General features: G+C 39.9%; 1 protein-coding gene across 7 annotated transcripts in view; it reads left to right on the top strand.

Moving 5' to 3' along the window:
• ATF1 (activating transcription factor 1) overlaps positions 1–18916 on the top strand; it is a 57449-nt gene extending 38533 nt beyond the window's left edge. For 5 of the 7 annotated variants that reach the window (XM_014458247.2, XM_014458246.2, XM_023756359.1 and 2 more), the window contains 4 exons: positions 3471–3601; positions 13748–13930; positions 14016–14175; positions 17410–18916. In XM_014458247.2, coding sequence (XP_014313733.1) covers positions 3471–3601; positions 13748–13930; positions 14016–14175; positions 17410–17554 — 619 coding nt within the window. In that variant the 3' untranslated portion in view covers positions 17555–18916. The remainder of the gene's footprint in view (positions 1–3470; positions 3602–13747; positions 13931–14015; positions 14176–17409) is intronic. The other 2 variants (XM_023756360.1, XM_023756361.1) reach the window with 1 other exon arrangement.
• Positions 18917–20292: the final 1376 nt, after the last annotated feature.

Genomic DNA, 20292 nt, shown 5'->3' on the forward strand with positions numbered 1-20292 from the left:
TTGTCAGCAGCTTTCTCAATAGAAACACTTCAGGTTAGAAGAGAGTAGCATGAAGTATACAAAGTAATTGAAGAGCAAGGGACTGAATCCAAGACCATCCCGCAGAGCTATCGTTCAAAATAGAAGGTGAAATAAAGAGTTTTTCGGGGGGGAAAAAAGGCTGAAGGAGTTTATTACCACCAAACTGCACTGCAAAAAATGCTAAAGGGACTGTTGTAAGAAGAAGAAATAGAAAGGAACACAGGCACAAAGAATAAAAACAGCAACAAACAAATATCAATCAATAATAACCATAAATGTAAATGGCTTAAATGCTTCAATCAAAAGACATGGGTAGCTGAATGCATAAGAAAACATGACCCACATATATGCTGTCTACAAGAGACCAACCTCAGAACAAGACTCACAGGATAAAAGGGAAGAGGTGGGAAAAAATTTTTTCCATGTAAATAGAAAAAAAAAAAAAAAAAAGCCAGGGTAGCAATACTGATACCTGACAAAATAAACTTCAAAATGAAGGGTATAATAAGAGACAAGGAAGGCCACTTATACAAGGGGCTATAACCCTGTTACACAGATATACACCCAATATAGGAGCACCCAAATATATCAAAAACACTTCTGGAAAACCTTAAGAGAGATATCAACTGCAATTTAATCATAGTAAGGGACTTTAACACCGTATCACTGGATAGATCTTCCAGACAAAAAAATCAAAGGAAACAGGGACCCTTAATGACACACTGGGTCAGTTGTATTTAATTGACATTTATAGAACATTTCACCTCAAAGCTGCAGAATGTACATTCTTCTCAAGTGCGCATGGGTCATTCTCAAAGATAGACCACATGTTAGAACACAAAACAAATCTACAAGTTCAAGAAGATTGAAATCCTAGCAAGCATCTTGGCATGAAATTAGAAATCATCTACAATAAAAACACTCAAAAAATTCAAAAACATGGAGGCTAAATAGCATGTTATTAAACAATGAATGACTTACCAATGAGATCAATGAAGAAATAAAAAACTTCCTGGAAACAAATGAACACACAACAAGCCAAAATCTATGGGACACAGCAAAAACAGTCCTGAGAGGGAACTTCAAAGCACCACAGGTCTATGTAAAAAAAAAAAACACAAAAAAAAAACCAAGAAAAACTTCTAAAAAACTATCTAACCATACAATTTAAAGACTCAGAAAGAGAACAACCAAAAAAGCCCAGAGTAAGTAGAAGGAAGGAAATAGTAAAGATCATAGTGGATATAAATGACAGACTAAAAATACAATACAAAAGATCAATGAAACTAAGAACTGGTTTTTTGAAAAGATAAACAAGATTGATGAACCTTTAGCCAGACTCATCAAGAAACAAAACTCCCAGCAAACAAAAGTTCTGGCCTGAATGGCTTCACAGGAGTTTTATCAAATATTCAAAGAACTATTAACTATCCTCCTCAAACTATTCCAAAAAATCCAAGGGAAGGAACACTTCCAAACACTTTTGGAGAGGCCAGCATTCTCCTAATTCCAAAACCAGATAAAGACACTGCAAAAAAAGAGAATTACAGACCAATATCCCTGTTGAACATAGATGCTAAACTCATCAACAAAATATTAGCAGATCAGATCCAGCAATATATTTAAAAGTTCATACACTATGACCAAGTGGGATTTATTCCAGGGATACAAGGTGGGAGGAGGACAGTGGGGGGCAAAAGAGGGGGCAATCTGTAATACTGTTGACAATAAAGATATTTTTTAAAAGATGAGGAAGAATACAAAACAATAACAATATCTCTAAATGCTATGTAGTAAAAATAAAGTAATATATGGGAATGATACACAATTTTATGGTGTTCTTTGATGGGGAGAAAAAGGAAAGGGATGGGTGACATTGATGTATCTGTAACAATTCTTATTAGATAAGATTTCTGAAACAAATATGGCAAAATATTAGCATCTCTTGGTTCTTGGTATATGATACATAGGTGGTTTTATTTATTTTTCTTTGTGCTCAAAATGTTTCATAACTTAAAATGAAAAAGAAATGGGTACAGTATTCCACAGTCTCATGATAGGCTGGCTGCATGAAACCATGTAGGCAGCTCGTTAAATGGATTCTGGAGCTCTATCCTGTCCACTCACTCAATCATTAGGGATACCAGATGGGAATCTGAATTCAATAAAAACTCCAGATGATTCTGATACATAAACAGGTTTAGGAACTACTGTGACTTCTACAAATGCTCAACACAGGGACTGCCACCTCCTGTGTCCTATATGAAACTTCTGGAAATACAGACTACGATTGTATTAGCTCTTGGTGGGAAGACTGTTCAAAGTAAGGAGACTAAGCTGGAAAATGATTTTCAACATGTTATATAGGAGCAGCTGAAGGAACTAAAATTATTTGGCCTTGAAAAAACAAGATCTGTAGCAGTTGTCAAATATTGCAAAGGAGGGCATGCATATAGAATTAGGTTTGAAACTTAAATTTCTCTAGCTTCACTGGATGGAACCAGTTTGGGGGTCTAACAAGGGCTCTAACTGTGCAATAATTGAATGGTTTGCTTTTTGGAAATTGTGGATGCCTTATTCCTGGAAATAGAGGCTGTTAGGAATGTAGAGAAGGAATTCCTACATGGACTGGAAGGTTGGCATAGGTAACATGAAAAATCCCTTTTAATGCCAAGGGTGTGTTCCCTTTGTGGTTCTTTTTTTGTTACTGTTTTCACACAAGTACATTTCCATTTTCTGGTTTTTCCATAGTGAACATGGAATTCTTGAGTAAAACCTCACCTTCTCCTCCTCTCCCCGACCCCCTGGAAATAAACAATGCTTATTTCTCCTTCCTCCCCCAATTGTATTTTGGGAAACCTTTCTTTTCAATAAGTAATCTCTTTTCATCTTCTTATTTCTGTCATGATTTCCATTTTACCAAGTCTGAGGGATACCTCTGGTATCTTATTTACCTCTTCTTGTTAAAGTAAACATTTTTAAAAATCACTGATACTCTGCATTTTTATAGTATTTCTAATCTTGTTCTTTCTGAGAACTGTGGGCTTCTCTTCCACTATAGAGTTGAAGGTTGAGAAATTAGATTTGATCTTTTTAAAAGAAGGTCACTGACACTATTTAGAAAATGTTAATTAATGAAGTCCCTCACAATGGAGCCATCCTGTAGGGGATAGTGACATTTTATACCTCTACAAGGGCCTGGTACATGGAAAGGCACTCTGTATGAGTATTTGTTCAGTATCTCTTTTCAGATAGTCATAAACTAAAGTATAACTAGCCTGCAATACATCAAAAAAAGTATTTGTTAGACAAAAGAATTCCTTGACACATTTTAGGTGTCTGGTAGATTACTGTACTTTTAACCAGAGATTGAAAAAGGTTTATTTAGCAATTTCTTTTTATAAAGTCATCCCACATTACCAACGTTAATAGAGTTCTATTTTTCACAGAAAAATTTTGAAAGATCTATCTTCTGAAGATACACGGGGCAGAAAAGGAGACGGAGAAAATCCTGGAGTTTCTGCTGTCACTCCTATGTCTGTTCCAACTTCCATCTATCAGACTAGCACCGGACAGTACAGTATGTATAGGAAAAATTTCTACCTGATAGACACATAAAAACTAACCTTTCCATGTAAAGAAGGTGTGTAGAAAGACTGTCATACTTCAATAGTGATGATTATTGAGCCAGAAATAATGCAAACTACTTTTCAGCATTAGCTCCTTAAAATGTATGAGGTAGGTAGTTATCAATTTATGAGGTAACTGAAGCTTATAGAGTTAAATAATGTCCCTAAAGTAGTCACACAGCTTATAAATGATACACTTAGTTTGGGGTAAAAGTATGTTTGACAAATGCATGGAATTATCTAACCACCACCACTATTAAGATATAGTCCATCAGCCCTGGCCGGATGTCTCAGTTGGTTGGAGTATTGTCCTATACATGAAAAGGTTGTGGATTCAGTTCCTAGTCAGGGAACATAATTAGATCCCTGGTTGGAGTACATACAGGAGGCAACCAATCAATGTTTCTCTCTCTCCCTCTCCCTCCCCCTCCCTCTCTCTCTCTTTCTCTCTCTCCCCCCCTCCCCCTTCCTCTCTAAAATTAATAAAACTTATCCTCAGGTGAAGATTAAAAAAAATAAAAGATATAGTCCATCACCTCAAGAAATTCACTTGGGCCATTCATTTTATTTTTTATTTTAAATATAGTTTTACTGATTTCAGAGAGGCAGGGAGAGGGAGAGAGAGATAGAAACATTAATGATGAGAGAGAATCATGGATCAGCTGTCTCCTGCATGCCCCCTCCTGGGGATCTAGCCCACAACCTGAGCATGTGCCCTGACCGGGAATCGAACCATGACTTCCTGGATTATAAGTTGACCCTCAACCACTGAGCCACGCCGGGCTGGACCATCCATTTTAAATAGTCTCTCCTTTACTCCTAACCACTGTTCTTCAAGTCTAACTGGTTCTTGCCACAAAATATATATTTCATCTAACCATCTCCAATCACTACCACCACCTTGGTGCACACATGCCTGAATTACTACAGTAGGCATCCAGTTGGTTTTCTTGCTTCCATACTTACTCTAATAGTTTTCCGTACTGCAGTCAAAGTGATCTATTTAAAATGTCAATTAGATCACATCACTCTTGCTCACAATCTTCCAGTGATGTTCCATCATACTTTAGAACAAATCCTACAAGGCATTGCTTTCAGGATCTGGCCTTTCCTGCCACTCTGATCTCATCTCCTGCCACTTGGTGGCATTCTGGCCACACAGACTTTCTTGCTATTCCTTCAATACAAGAAACTTGTTTCTCACTCAGGATTTTTGTCATTGTCATCCCACTGCCTGGCACGTTCTTCTACAAGATCCTCACCTGGCTTGTATTTTCACTTCTGCTCTGCTTAAGTGTCACCTCCTCAAAGAGACTCCTCTTATTTTATTTATTTATTCATTTTTATTGATTTCAGAGAGGAAGGGAGAGGGGGAGAGAGAGATAGAAATATCAATGATGAGAGAGAATCATTGATTGGCTGCCTTCCTGCACGCCGCCCAGGGGAGCGAGCCTGCAACCTGGGCATGTGCCCTGACTGGGAATCAAACCGTGACCTCTTGGTTCATAGGTTGATGGTCAACCACTGAGCCACACCAGCTGGACAAAGAGACTCCTCTTTTTTAAAATATGCTGCTGCTCCTTTTAGTTTTCTTTATTTTATAATATTTTTATACCATCCTATATAATAATCCTATATAATAAAAGCCTAATATGCTAAGTGTCCGGTCATCTGGTCAGCTGTTCAACCAATCAAAGTGTAATATGCTAATGATGTGCTAAGGCCACTCAATCGCTCACTATGATGTGTACTGACCACCAGAGGGCAGACAGTTGACCGGTTGACCAGTCAATATGATGTGCACTGACCACAAGGGGGCAGACACTCCAACCGGTAGGTTAGTTTGCTGCTAGGGTCCAGCCGATTGAGACTGAGCAAGATGGGCCAGACCTGCCCTAGAGCCCTCCTGCATTCCCTCCCCGGCCCCAATCATGCACCGGTGGGGTCCCTTGGCCTGGCCTGCACCCTCTAGTAATCCAGGACTTCTTGGGGGATGTCAGAGAACTGGTTTTGGCCCAATCCTGCAGGCCAGGCTGAGGGCCCCCACTGGTGCACAAATTCGTGCACTGAGCCTCTAGTTTATATATAATTATTAAAAAGGACATAGTTCAAAATAAAGAAGTACATAGTTCAATTATGTGATTATCTGTTCGCTAATTTATGAGATAATCTATGTTAAGTTCCTTGTGGGAAATAACTTTGTCTTATTCACATTTGTATCCTTAGCATATAGGGCCTGGCACATAGTAGGCATTCAGTAAAATTTGTTATGAATAAGTGATTTAAAGAATAAAAATAGAATACTTCCTTGAGGAAATGTAAGAAACTGGGAATAATGATTGCAAGGAAGGAAACTTGGGAGCAGACATCAGAGGCAGTTGGGAGGTTCACTTGCATTTTGAACAAAACTGAAATTTTTTTTTTTTTACCATATACATGCATTACTACTCCCCCCAAAAATGTATTTTTTAATTTTATTTTTCAACTACCATTGACATTCAGTATCATTTTATATTAATTTTAGGCATATAGCATAGTGGTTAGATAATTATATAATTTACAAAGTGTTCCCCTGGTAATTCAAGTATTACACCCACCTGACACAATACATAGTTATTATAATACTAGAGGCCCAGTGCACAAAAATTTGTGCACTTGGGGGGGGGAAGGGGGGTCCCCCAGCCCGGCCTGTGCCCTCTCGCAGTCTTGGACCCCTCGGGAGATAACGACCTGCTGGCTTAGGCCTGCTCCCAGGTGGCAGAGGGCATGCCCAATCCCTAGGTGCAGCCCCTGGTCGGGCTCAGAGCAGGGCCAACTGGGGAGTTGGGGCGCCGCCCCCTGTCATGCACAGAGCAGGGCGGATCGGGAGGTTGCGATGCCACCCTCAGTCACGCTCAGGGTAGGGCCGATTGGGGGGTTGGGGCACTGCCCCCTGTCACACTCAAGGCAGGGTCGATGGGGAGGTTGCAGCGCCACCCCCTGTCACTCACAGAGCAGGGCTGATCAGGGGGTTGGGGCGCTGCCCCCTATCACTCACAGAGCAGGGCCCATCAGAGGGGTTGGGGCTCCGTACCCTGTCACACACAGAGCAGGGTCGATCAGGGGGTTGGGGAGCTCCCCCCTGTCACGCACAGAGCAGGGCCACTCATGGGGGTTGAGGAGCTTCCCCCTGTCATGCACAGAGCAGGGCCGATCAGGGGGTTGAGGAGCTCCCCCCTGTCACTCACAGAGCAGGGACGATAGGGGAGTTGGGGCACCGCCCCCTGTCACACACAGAGCAGGGCGGATCAGGAGGTTGGGGCGCTGCACCCTGTCACACTCAGGGCAGGGCCAATGGGGAGGTTATGGCTCTCCCCTGTCACACACAGAGCAAGGCCTGTGGAGGGGGGTTGGGGCGCCACCCTCTATCACCCACAGAGCAGGGCCGATCAGGGGGTTGGGGCGCCGCCACTGTCACACTCAGGGCAGGGCCGGTGGAGAGGTTATGGCTCTACCCTGTCACACACAGAGCAGGGCCCGTGGGGGGGAGGGGGCTTGGGGCACCGCCCTCTATCACCCACAGAGCAGGGCCAATCAGGGGGTTGGGGCGCTGCACCCTGTCACACACAGAGCAGGGCGGATAGGGAGGTTGTGGCCCCGCCCCCTGTCACACACAGAGCCGCAGGGCGATCAGGGGGTTTGGGTGCCGCCCCCTGTCACGCTGATCCCGGTGCTGGGAGGCCTCGCTGCTCCGCTGATCCCGGTGCCGGGAGGCATATTACCCTTTTACTATATAGAATAGAGGCCTGGTGCACGGGTGGGGGCCGGCTGGTTTGCCCTGAAGGGTGTCCTGGATCAGGGTGGGGGTCCCCACTGGGGTGCCTGGCCAGTCTGGGTGAGGGGCTGAGGGCCGTTTTCAGGCTGGCGGGTGACTGAAGCTCCCAACTGCTCCTTTTTTTCTTTTCTTTTTTTTTTATTCTGGGCCAGCTTTAGCTCTGAGGCCTCGCTGCTGAAAACATTGATACAATGTTGCGGTCCGGCTGGCTGAAGCCCGGCAGCCGGTTTCTGGGGTTTTGTTTAGCTTCTATATTTGCAACATAGTTGCTGAGAGTTGCAGCTGAGAGGCCGGCAAGTTAGGCGGGGAACGTTGGAGTCTGCCATCACTGGAGCAAGCAAGCCTCCCTGTTCGCTTCAGTGCATGGCTGCCGGCCACCATCTTGGCTGACAGTTAATTTGCATAAGGATATGCTGATTAGCCAATGGGAAGGGTAGTGGTCGTACACTAATTACCATGTTTCTCTTTTATTAGTGTAGATTATTGACTATTTTCCCAGTGCTGAACTTTACATCCCCATGACTATTTTGTAACTACCAGTTTGTACTTCTTTTGTTTTTGAATATATTTTTATTGATTTCAGAGAGGAAGGGAGAGGGAAAGAGAGGTAGAAACATCAATGATGAGAGAGAATCATTAATCGGCTGCCTCCTGCATGCCCCCGTCGGGACTGAGCCCACCCCGGGCATGTGCCCTGACCAGGAATTGAACCGTGACCTCCTGGTTCATAGGTCGACACTTAACCACTGAGCCATGCCAGCTGAGCCCAATTTTTACTTCTTAATCCCTTTACCTTTTCACCCAGTCCCCAAAACGCCTTCCCCTCTGGCCATTATCAATTTGTTCCCTGCATTCCATCCCCCCAAAATTTTAAAGATAACATATTTGCAAGTTAAAAATTATGACACAGTTGTACCTCCCTCCCCCTTGTCTGCAAGAGATATGTTCCAAGACCCCCAGTGGATGCCTAAAACCATGGATAGTACCAACTCCTGTAACATGGTTTTTTTGCTCTACATACAGTAAACTATTACTTCCGGTAGCATGATCCAATAGGACTTTCTTAATGATGGAAGTGTTCTATATCTGCATTGTCCAGTATAGTCGCCACTAAGCCATGTTTGACTATTGAGTAGTTGAAATGTGGCTGGTGAGCCCTGGCCAGTGTAGCTCAGTTTGTTGGGAGAAGTCCCATACACCAAAAGGTTGCCGGTTCTATTCCCAGTCAGGGCACATGCCTGAGTTGTGGACTGGATCCCCAGCGGGGGGCTTGCAGAAGGCAGCTGATTTATGTTTCTCTATCATCAGTGTTTCTCTCCCTCTCCTTTCCTCTCTCAAAAATCAATAAAAACCTATTAAAAAAAAAAAAAAGAGCCCCAATATGGCAATGGGCAGGACCAGAGTGAGTGGCTGAGTGCAAGGGAGAATGTGTGGGGGACCTGCCTAGCTCACCCGCACACCAGATGAAGGGCACCCAATCTGCTCCCTGCATTAGTGGAGCAGCATCCAACTGCCCTACCACCTTGACAAGAGGCTCACATGGACACAGTGACCTGCCGCCAAACCCAACATGCCCAACCCAGTATTCCTGGACAGCTGGCCCCACCACCTTAAAGTGGTGCACCCAGCACTGCCAGCATGACCCAACGCCACCAGACACAGACATGCCACCACGACCCCCTGTGCCTGGACAAAAAGCCCCGCTGCCTGACTGCCTGGTAGAAGTGACCTGACACCTTGGGATTGCTGGACCTGCCACAGTGACTGAGCACCCCTAACCTGGTGTCTCCAGAAAATCGGACCCACTACTGTGACCCCGCATGACCAATGGGACACACAGACCCATTCCCGTGACTCCAACAGCCTTACGCGGTGCCCCAGACTACTAGGCTGCTAAAATAGGGAGATAAAAAAACACCCCCCCAAATGAAAGAAAAGGAGAAATCGCCAGAAAAGAAACTAAATGAAATGGAAGCAAGCAGTTTGTCAGGTAAAGAATTCAAAGTAATGGTCATCAGGTGATCAAACAACTCAGTGAGAACTATAAACAACTTAAATCTATAATAATAAAAATGTAATATGCAAATCAACCGAACAGCAGAATGACCATCTGGACAACCTTCCAGATGACCATGCTATGACGCGCACTGGTGCCAGGCAAGCCAAGGTAGGTGCGATGCAATTGGTCGGAGAGCCAGCCATCGCCCCGCAGAGGGAGGCCCAGGCCACCTCCTGCAGGGCAATCGATGGGGGGGGTTCCGTGATCGATCGCCCCACAGAGGGAGGCCCAGGCCACTGGCCAGCGATGCTGTGGCGGGTGTGCACAGCTGGCCAGCGATCTCCCCACAGAGAGAGACCCAGGGCAGCCAAGCAATCACACCCCACACCTGTTGCCCACAGAGGGCAGCGACTGGTGGTGGGGGGAGGGGAGACAGCACCGCACAGATGGCAAGCAGTGGGGGGGGGGGGGGGGCAGCTACCAGCAGCCAGAAGAAGGAAAGTCCTGATAGGCCCTGATCACCGGCCAGGCCTGGAACCCTACCCAAGGGGTCCCGGATTGCGAGAGGGCTCAGGTTGGGCTCTAGTGAGCATTATAAGGGACTTAATGAGAACTATAACATGAAAAGAGAGATTGAAACAATAAATAAAAATCAATCGGAAATGAAGAATGAGATAGCTAAAGTAACACCCTGGAAAGATTCAAAAGTAGACTATAAGAAGCTGAGGACCAAAGTAGCAAATTAGAAGATAAGTTTAAAAACATCATCTATTCAGAGCAGCAATTGGGGAAAAAATTAAAAAGCAGGAGGAGAGTTGAAGGGAGCTTTGGGACAACATGAATCATAACAGCATTTGCATAATAGGGGCACCAGAAGAAGAATCTGAGCAACAAATACAGAACCTGTTTGAAGAAATAATGACAGAAAACTTCCCTGACCTGGTGAAAAAATAAGTCACACAAGTCCAGGAAACACAGAGAGGCCCAGTAAAGATGAACCCCAAAAGACCCACACCAAGACACATCATAATTAAAATGGCAAATGTTGAAGACAAAGAATCTGAAAGGTTGCAAGAGAGAGACAAAGTTACCTACAGGGGAGTTCCCATTAGACTGTCATCTGATTTCTCAATAGAAACACTTCAAGTCAGAAGGGAATGGCATGAAGTATACAAAGTAATGAAAAATAAGAGACTGAATCTAAGACTACTCTATCCAGCAAGGCTATCATTCAAATTTAAGATGAAATTAGTAGCTTTGCAGACAGAAAAAGGCTAATGGAGTTTGTTACCACCAAACCAGCACTGCAAAAATGCTGCAAGGATTTTAGTAAGAAGAAATAGAAAGAGAGGGAGGAACACAGGCATCAAGAACAAAAATGGCAACAAATAAGTACCTATCAATAATAACCTTAAAGGTAAATGCCTTAAATGCTCCAATCAAAAACCATAGGGTAGCTGAATGGATGAGGAAAACACGACCCATATATATGCTGTCTACAAGAGATCAACTTCAGAACAAAAGATTCACACAAGATGAAAGTAAAGGGATGGAAAAAAAAGTTTCCATGCAAATGGAATTAAAAAAAAACACCTGGGGTAGCAATACTCATATCTGACAAAATAGATTTCAAAATGGATTTCAAAATAGGTCCAGAGCCATGGCAGCATGCAACAGACTGAGAATTCTCAGAGGAAAGGCAGGGGGGAGGAAAGAGATCAACCAAAGAACTTATATGCATAACCCATGGACACAGACAACAGTGGGGTGAAGTCCTATTGGGAAGGATGGGGTCACCAGGTAAATACACGTGTTCAACAAGAACACGAAGATCTGTTGCAAAAATAAAAACAATTCTTTTTTTTTAAATTTCTTTATTGATTAAGGTATTACATGTGTCCTTATCGCCCATTACCCTCCCATCCCCACCACTCATGCCCTCACCCCCCTGTTGTCTGTGTCCATTGGTTAAGCTTATATGCATGCATACAAGTCCTTTGGTTGATCGCCCCCCCTTACCCCCTCCCTCCCTTACCTTCCCTCTGAGGTTTGACGGTCTGATGGATGCTTCTCTGTCTCTGGATCTGTTTTTGTTCATCAATTTATGTTATTCATTATATTCTATAAATGAGTGAGATCATGTGATATTTATCTTTCTCTGACTGGCTTATTTCACTTAACATAATGCTCTTCAGTTCCATCCATGTTGTTGCAAATGGTAAGAATTTCTTCTTTTTTTACCGCAGCATAGTATTCCATTGTGTAGATGTACCACAGTTTTCTAATCCATTCATCTGCTGATGGGCACTTAGGCTGTTTCCAAATCTTAGCTATGGTGAATTGTGCTGCTATGAACATAGGGGTGCATATTTATTTTCACATATATTTCACATCAAATGATGTATATATATCTATACATTTGTTAGTATAATTTCACATTTTCATACAAATACAGTTGACCCTTAAACAACAGGGGATTTGGGGTGCTGATCCTCATGCAGTCAAACATCTTCATATAACTTTTGACTCCCCCAAAAACTTAATTACTAATAAATAGCCTACTGTTGACCAGAAGTTTTATTAGCAACATAAATTGTCAGTTAACCCATAATTTGTATGTTTACATATTATATATTGTATTCTTACAATAAAGTAAGCTACAAAAAAAAAAGCATAAGGAAAATATATTTGTAATACTGTATGTATTTAGTGAAAACCCGCATATAAGTGGATCCACACTCTAAAACTGTGTTTTTCAAGGGTCAATTGTATATCAGTCCATGTGAGCATAGAAAAAGATTAGGAAGGATGTGCACCAAAAATAATGGTGGTAGTGGGAGTAAGGGTTGGCCAGTGGAATAAATAGAGATAGATAGTGGGACATTTACTTTTTATTTTATTTATATATTTATATTAATATATGTGGGGGAATATATAATATGTGTTGCAGGGAAGGAGATTGAAAGTAATTGCTAATAAAATTTTAAACAATTCCCTGCGTATAAACAATTTTAATGTCTTCTAAAGTTATATATTAAAGTATGTGGGAATATTTGTTGTGTGGTAGTGGGGGAGGGAATAATTAGAAACTCCTGCAAAAGTATTTTTATTTAAAATTCACACACTGACATATGTATTTTGGCCTAATGGTAGGCAAAACGTAAAAGGGGAAAATGTTACATAATTATAAGCTGAAAAGTGGGTATAGAGCTGAGGCATTAGATTCTGAAGGGGATTTATTATATGGGAACTGCAAAATGCTGAGTTGTTTTCTATTTGGTCATGCATCATGGGCATTTCATTTAAGGTTTCAGGGGAAAGCATTGACATCCTATATAATCCTATATAATCAAAGGGTAATATCCAAATTGTCCCCTTGACTGGGAGTTTGACCAGAGTTCAATCAGGGGGCATGGCTGGCCCGCCAACTGCCTGGGCCCCCTCTCCCTGGCCGGTCCCACCCCCAACCTGCCCCCACACCCCGACCAGGGGCGGGGCCGGCCAGCCAACCTCCCGCATCCCCTCCCCCTGGCCTGATCGGACCGATTGGGCCGGGCTGGCCAGACCCCACCTATGCACAAATTTGTGCACTGGGCTTCTAGTTAAGTAAAATTAAGTGAGAAATGCTTGTGGGGAGCTTAGAAGTGTGATCTTATGGTAGCTTTCTGATGACTTAATTTTATTGGTGATTTTTGCTAGGAAGTGACTAAATTATATTTTTTAAATATCACTTAACATTTAATGTCTAACAGCAGTTACCACTAGAGAGTGGAGCTAAGAAACAGAGTTTGAAGATGTACTTTTTCATTATGTAATCTTTTATCCTATTTGATGTTTTCTATGTGCACACTTATCTATTAAAAATATTTTGTTACAATCTCTTTTATGCTTCTTTTGGAAAAAAATTACAAGCTGTATTAATGTTTCCTTCTAATTATTTTTCCTTCAAAAGTAAGCCATCAGTGCCCTCTCAATATTCTGAACTGCTGTGACAACATTAGCAGTTGGCATGGAGTGGTCCATAGAGCCCACAATGTGCCTTGACCACTTCTATTGTAGAAATTGAGATTAAGACTAGTGCATCTAAAGTTCTAAACTATAACATTTTATAAAGAAATGTCATTTTATTTCCTGTACATATAGTTCACCCAAAGTGGTCAACAGTTGTCTGGTAGAACTGCTTTCAAGCCTGTTTTACTTTTTTGTTTGTTTGTTTTTCATGAATTCTTTGCAATTAGTGTATTGTATAGCCTTATAATAGCTATGTTCTCTCTTTGGTTAAAGTTGCCATTGCCCCTAATGGAGCCTTACAGCTGGCCAGTCCAGGCACAGATGGAGTACAGGGACTTCAGACACTAACCATGACAAATTCAGGCAGTACTCAACAAGGTACAACAATTCTCCAGTATGCACAGACCTCTGATGGACAGCAAATACTTGTGCCCAGCAACCAGGTGGTTGTACAAAGTAAGTATGTTTAAGTACCTATGGAATGTATCCCAAAGTTCTTTTAAAGACACTTATGAATTAACTCATTCTTTTGACCACCCAGCTGCATCAGGAGATATGCAGACATATCAGATTCGTACCACACCTTCAGCGACTTCGCTGCCACAGACTGTGGTGATGACATCTCCTGTGAGTCTTACTTCTCCGACAACTAAGACAGATGACCCCCAGTTGAAAAGAGAAATAAGGTTGATGAAAAACAGGTGGGTAGTGAAATTATACTGTCAGAATGGTAATGTTTTTGCAAATCTCAAAATATAACCAGGTGTTAACTGGAATTGTTTATAGGAAATAAGGAGAGAGGTTTATATCAGCTTTATTTTACTGAGTGTTTGATTATGTCTAGTTTATTTCCAATGGATCTGTGAGTCCCATTGCTCAATCTCTTTATTTAATATATTGACCTAGAGTTCTTTTATTGTTATTATACCCTTTGAATAGCACTGTTAAGCAAAGCTTTTCAAGCAGTATATTTTGTTCTTGTTGGGCTGACATAGTTAAATAAAAATAATAATCTGCTGCTTGCCACAGCAAGAAGAATTAGTGGGATTCTGCCTAATACCTAGTTTAATTACTGACACAGAAATGCTCCTAAAAATGAATTTTGACATGAAAATAGATTAGTAATTTAACCCCCAGAAACATTTACTTTTATTTTAAATGTATTTTAAACATTGCTGTATGCACTAATACTATAAAAATAAACCAAAGATTGACGGTAGCAATTGCTTCTGGGCAAGAGGCAGGGGTATGGATGTGATCAGGGATAGCACAGAGGGCCCTTCAACAGGGTAGATAACATTTTTGCACAGTAAGCTGGGTGTTGGGTTTACATTCGTTCATGTATTAAGCTTCATAACTTATATCTACATCACATCTGTGTGTACTACTTCAGAAAAATGTTTTAAACTACAGTAATTTAGAAGGCAACTCAGTAAGGTGTTTTATTTCCTATGACTTGCCATCTTGCAAATAATAATGGAAGTAATATTACATTCAAATTAGTGACAAAAGTCATAAAGTACTTAGTAAATTTAACAAGAAAGGCATAGAATCCACATTTTTTAAATCTTATTGAGAGGTAAAACAGTATCTGAACAAACAGAAAATACTATGTTCTTTGATTAAGCCATAATTATATTCTTTCAGAATTCACGTATAAATGTAATGTGTTTAAATTAGAATTTTTGTAAATCTTTATAGAATTGGACAAAATAAGCTAAAAGTTTACAAGGAAGAAATAAGTATTCAGGAATGGTCAAGAACAGAAAGAGGTTACTTTGTCTTGTTAGGCATTGAAACATACTCTAAAAAGCCATTGTAATCATAACTTGGTATCAGTGAAGGGGACAGACAATAACATTAGCAAATGGCAAAGGGAGGCCAGAAATCGCCTGTGCTAGTCAAGTACACTTGTGAAGGATGGCTTATTTAATAAAAGATACTCAATCAACTCTACATTTGAAAGAAAATTAAATTGGATTCCTATTTTTTATACCATGAACAAAAATAATTCTAGATGAATTAAAGCCTTATGAAAATTAAGCAATAAAATTTCTAAGATGAAATTTAGAAATATGTAGTGCATGGCATTTTAATTTAAGCCAAGGAAAAGAGAGACTAAAGAGCATTTATGACAGGAGATATAAAAATATGGGATGTCAAATGGTAGATTACAAAATAATGTAAAAACATTTAAAGGATTAATATGTATAATGAACAGAAAGTTCCTAGGTTGTTTGTCTTTCTAATAATTTCTCATTGTAAAGTGACCGAAAGGTATGAAGGGACAAAGGTATATATAAATAGGCAATTTACATAAGAGCAGATCCAAAAGACCAATAAAAGTTTTGAAAAATGCTCGATTTCATTAGTAATGAGGAAAATGGAAATTAACAAAAACAACATGGCAAAAATCTATGTACCAACATAGAAACATCATTAAAACAGTTTGGGCATAAAATGAATTGGCAGAACCCTAGCTGGTTTGGCTCAATGGATACAGCATCGGCTTGTGGACTGAAGGGTCCTGGGTTCAATTCCTGTCAAGTGTATATGCCTGGGTTGCGGTCTCAGTCCCTGGTGTAGGGCATGCAGGAGGCACCCAATCAATGATTCTCTCTTATCATTGATGTTTCTATCTCCCTTCCCCTCTCTGAAATCAACAAAAATACATTTTTAAAAAATCAAGTGGCAGATAATATCTACAGTACATAGTATACTCAAGTAATACTTTTTACTTCTATCTATATATATAAAACTTATATGTGACTTGATAGAAATATTCTAAGAGGACATGTACAAAACTGAGTATCAATCATTGTTTGTATTTATTACAGTAAAATGTATTGAAAAAATTATTTTTATTCAAATGAAAATTAATTTGAAAAATAAAATATGAAAATTAATTTAAAGAATCTGTGGGTCAAAAATTAAGCAGAGGACCCCTAAATTTCACTCCTTGGTATTAATCCAAGAGAAATAGGACATATTTACAAAGAGACGGCATAGGAACATGCACAGCAACTATAACTAGAAGCAGGCCAACACAATGGATCAACAAATTGTAGTGATATTCATACAATGAAATATGCCCTAAAATATAAAGGAACAAACCAGCATACAGCAACATGAATGAGCCTTAAAAATAAACTGAATAAGCACTAGCCACTGTTGCTCAGTGGTTGGATTGTCCACCCTGGTATCTGGGTTGTGGGTTTGATCCCCGGCCTTCCTTGGCCCTGGTTGGGGCAACTGATGGATGTCTCTCTTACGTCAATGTTTCTCTCTCTCCACCCTCCCTCCCCTCCTCACTCTACAAATCAATGGCAAAAATATCCTCAGGTGAGGATTAACAATTCAGTGGTCACAGGTTTGATTCCCGTAAATACTTGGATTCATTCCCCACTCCCAGTTGAGGTGCATGCAGGAGGCAACCAGTCAATGTGTCTCTCACATCCATGTTTCTCTCTCCCTCTCCCCTCCCTTCCACTCTCTGAAAAGCAACAGAAAAAAATATCCTCAGGTGAGGATTAACAGAGAAAAAAGAAATATACTGAATTAAAGGAGACCAAGCACAAGTGTGTACCTATTGTATAACGGTTATATGAAGTTTTAGATCAGGAACATCTTCATTGATGGTGATAAAATCAGAACAGCAGTTGCTAGAGGAAAGAACTGACCAGAAACGGGCATGAGAGAACTTTCTGGGACAGTAAAAATGTTCTGGCCTTGGTAGGTGTGTGGGCTGTACAGGTGTATGTATGTGCATTTGCCAAAACTAGCTGAATTCTACACTTTAGATCGACATTTCATTGTATATAGGTGAGAACTTAACTTTTTAAATGAGGAAAAGATGAGCCGGGTAATTGCTACAGGGCATTTACCGCTTTAGAGAAGGTGAGTGTTTTCTGACATGGTTTTTATGCTTATTTTAGAGAAGCTGCTCGCGAATGTCGCAGGAAGAAGAAAGAATACGTGAAATGCCTGGAAAACCGAGTTGCAGTCCTGGAAAATCAAAATAAAACTCTAATAGAGGAGTTAAAGACTTTGAAGGATCTTTATTCCCATAAAAGTGTTTGATATTTAAGAAAATATTTTGTGGACTTGCCTAAAAATTAAATGGATTTTTTTCTTTTTAGTGGAGTTTTATAAATTAAAAGGTCAAAAATGAAGCTTTTATTTAGGCTTTTGCAACTCAAAGATAAATGTCTTATGCAAGTTATGCAAGAGAACTGGTGACAGAGGATAAAGTGGCAAATGACCTCAAGGAAGATACTGGCACAACTGGAAACTGTAAAAAGCATACTAAAGAAGCAGGAAGCGAACATTCACCAATCTGAATTTTCTAAATAACAGTAGTTGTCAATAATCCAAAAATGGCAGATAAGATGAAATTTGGTAAATTTTCAAAATTAAATCTATTTACCCTATAGGTCTGCATTTCATATACTGTTTTCTAAAATTTACTTTTTTCAATTGTGTGTGTGTGTGTGTGTGTGTGTGTATTTTATTTCTGCCAATAAATTCTAAATTACCAAAAGAGAAACTAATACATAACCAGATATAAATAATTATGTGTTCTGATTACATACACTTGTTCTATTGTCAAGTCTTTTAAATGGGTTTTAAGTTTGTTTATTGGACTTGATAGCATCTTGAAGAGTGGATTAAAATATTTTTGAGGCCTTGTCCTAACAGGCATCTAAGGTACATGAATGGGGTGTAGTGTTTTTGTACATTTATTATCAGAATGGAAAGAAAACTGTTTAAAAGTTTGACACTTTTAAATAATTGGTTTTTGGTGGTAATTCTGGGAATGGTGATTTTCTACAAATATATAGCAGATTGTTTTTTGATTCTATATTCTGTAAGCAGTTGAATATACATCACTTATTCTGTTGTGCTTTAATAGAATGAAATGTTTACAGGCCCTTGAGGTGATATTAGAGTATTTTTTAAAAAAAACTTCTGAAGATGCATACCAAAGTTTTCCAAGAGGATTTTATAATTGATTTAATGCAAGGTTTATCAGATTCTAAAATAGTACAGTTATTAAAGCAATTTTATGCTAGAGACTATTTTGTAATGTAGTGAATGGTACATTTATAAAAGTGACTGTCAATATATTTTTATAGCTAATCTTTATAAATTCTAAAGTTGAGTTTTTAATGATTATTTTAAATGTTTATATAGTTTGTTTAGTAAAAAAATATTTTGCCTCTCAAAGTATCATTTTTATATTATGGGAAGTTTCAGATTGGCTAATCTCTGGATTCTAAGTTTTATATAGTTTTTCCAGAGTTCACAAATGCTGTCAGTGTTTAACTTCTGTATTCCAATTTCTATACACTTTGAAATTGTACTGCAAAACTATTGTGCGCTTCTTATACAATATGTATCATATTGTTGTCTATGAAATTAAAGGACATTTGATAAAATTAAGTTTGCTGAATGTAGAATACATTGTTTGATATATAAATTACAAGCTCCTGATAGCCATTCTGTTAATTATACTAAGTATAATGCATTTCTAGTTTTAAAATGAGGATCAATTTACAATTCTGGTCTCCATAGCCTATTTTAAGAGGGAATATGTTGTATGTTTTGATTTATTTAGAATCAGTTGCAATAAACTAATGAAGTTTTTTGTTCTACAAGTGTTTAGGACATGGTTAAGAAGCCTGTTACACAGAAATATTAACACCGTTGATACGTTTGTATTTAACCCTAATGAAGTATTTTATTAATAAGATCTTTTATTTATTTATTTTTTTAAATATATTTTATTGATTTTTACAGAGAGGAAGGGAGAGGGATAGAGAGGTAGAAACATCGATCCGCTGCCTCCTGCACACTCCCTACTGGGGATGTACCCGCAACCAAGGTACATGCCCTTAACCAGAATCGAACCTGGGACCCTTGAGTCCGCAGGCCGATGCTCTATCCACTGAGCCAAACCGGATAGGGCTAATAAGATCTTTAAAAATTGGACTCCATTTAGTTGGCAGCAGCTTATGAAAAGAAAAAAAAGTTTGATCACCAGTGGGATTACTTTTATCACTATCTTGTAAAGCCAGAGTCTTAAACTAGTGGCCCATTAGCTTGAAGGATAGGAGGAGGTAGGGTCACTGGGTTATATCTTGAGTTATGGTGTGACAGTCAATTTGCATATTCCTTTTTTATTAGATGAGATTGCTGGTTAAACCTGTTCTTTCTCCAGTTAAAAGAGTTTTTTAAAAGATAATATATTGGATAGATGTCATGCTTGGCTGCAATTGAGATAATGTAGTCCATGGTGCCTTAGGAGTTGGACATCCATAAATATTTGTAAACTCTCTGCTATCTACAGACTCCTGGTGTAGGGCCTTGCTCACTAGATCAAGTTACCTTCGTTTTGCTGTATGTAACAGACATGGGAAAGACACTGAGGATTCTGTTAAGTGCATACCATGTTATTCTAGATGTTTTTTTAATTTTTTTAAAATATTTTTTATTGATTTCAGGGAGGAAGGGAGAGAGAGAAACATCAGTGATGAGAGAGAATCATTGATAGGCTGCCTCCTGCACACCCCCTACTACGGATCGAGCCCACAACCTGGGCATGTGCCCTTGACTGGAATCAAACCTGGGACCCCAGTCTGCAGGCCAGTGCTCTATCAACTGAGCCAAACCGGCTAGGGCTGTTTTTCTAATTTGAATCCAATGTCAAGCTAATGGAATTTTAAAGGTGATTATAATCCGAACCTGAATTAGAATTCAAAAATTCAATAGACTAGTGCAATTACTTTCTTAGCTCAGAACACTATTTTATATAAATG

This window comes from Myotis lucifugus, unplaced genomic scaffold (genome assembly GCF_000147115.1).
Source record: "Myotis lucifugus unplaced genomic scaffold, Myoluc2.0 scaffold_91, whole genome shotgun sequence".
Lineage (NCBI taxonomy): Eukaryota > Metazoa > Chordata > Mammalia > Chiroptera > Vespertilionidae > Myotis > Myotis lucifugus.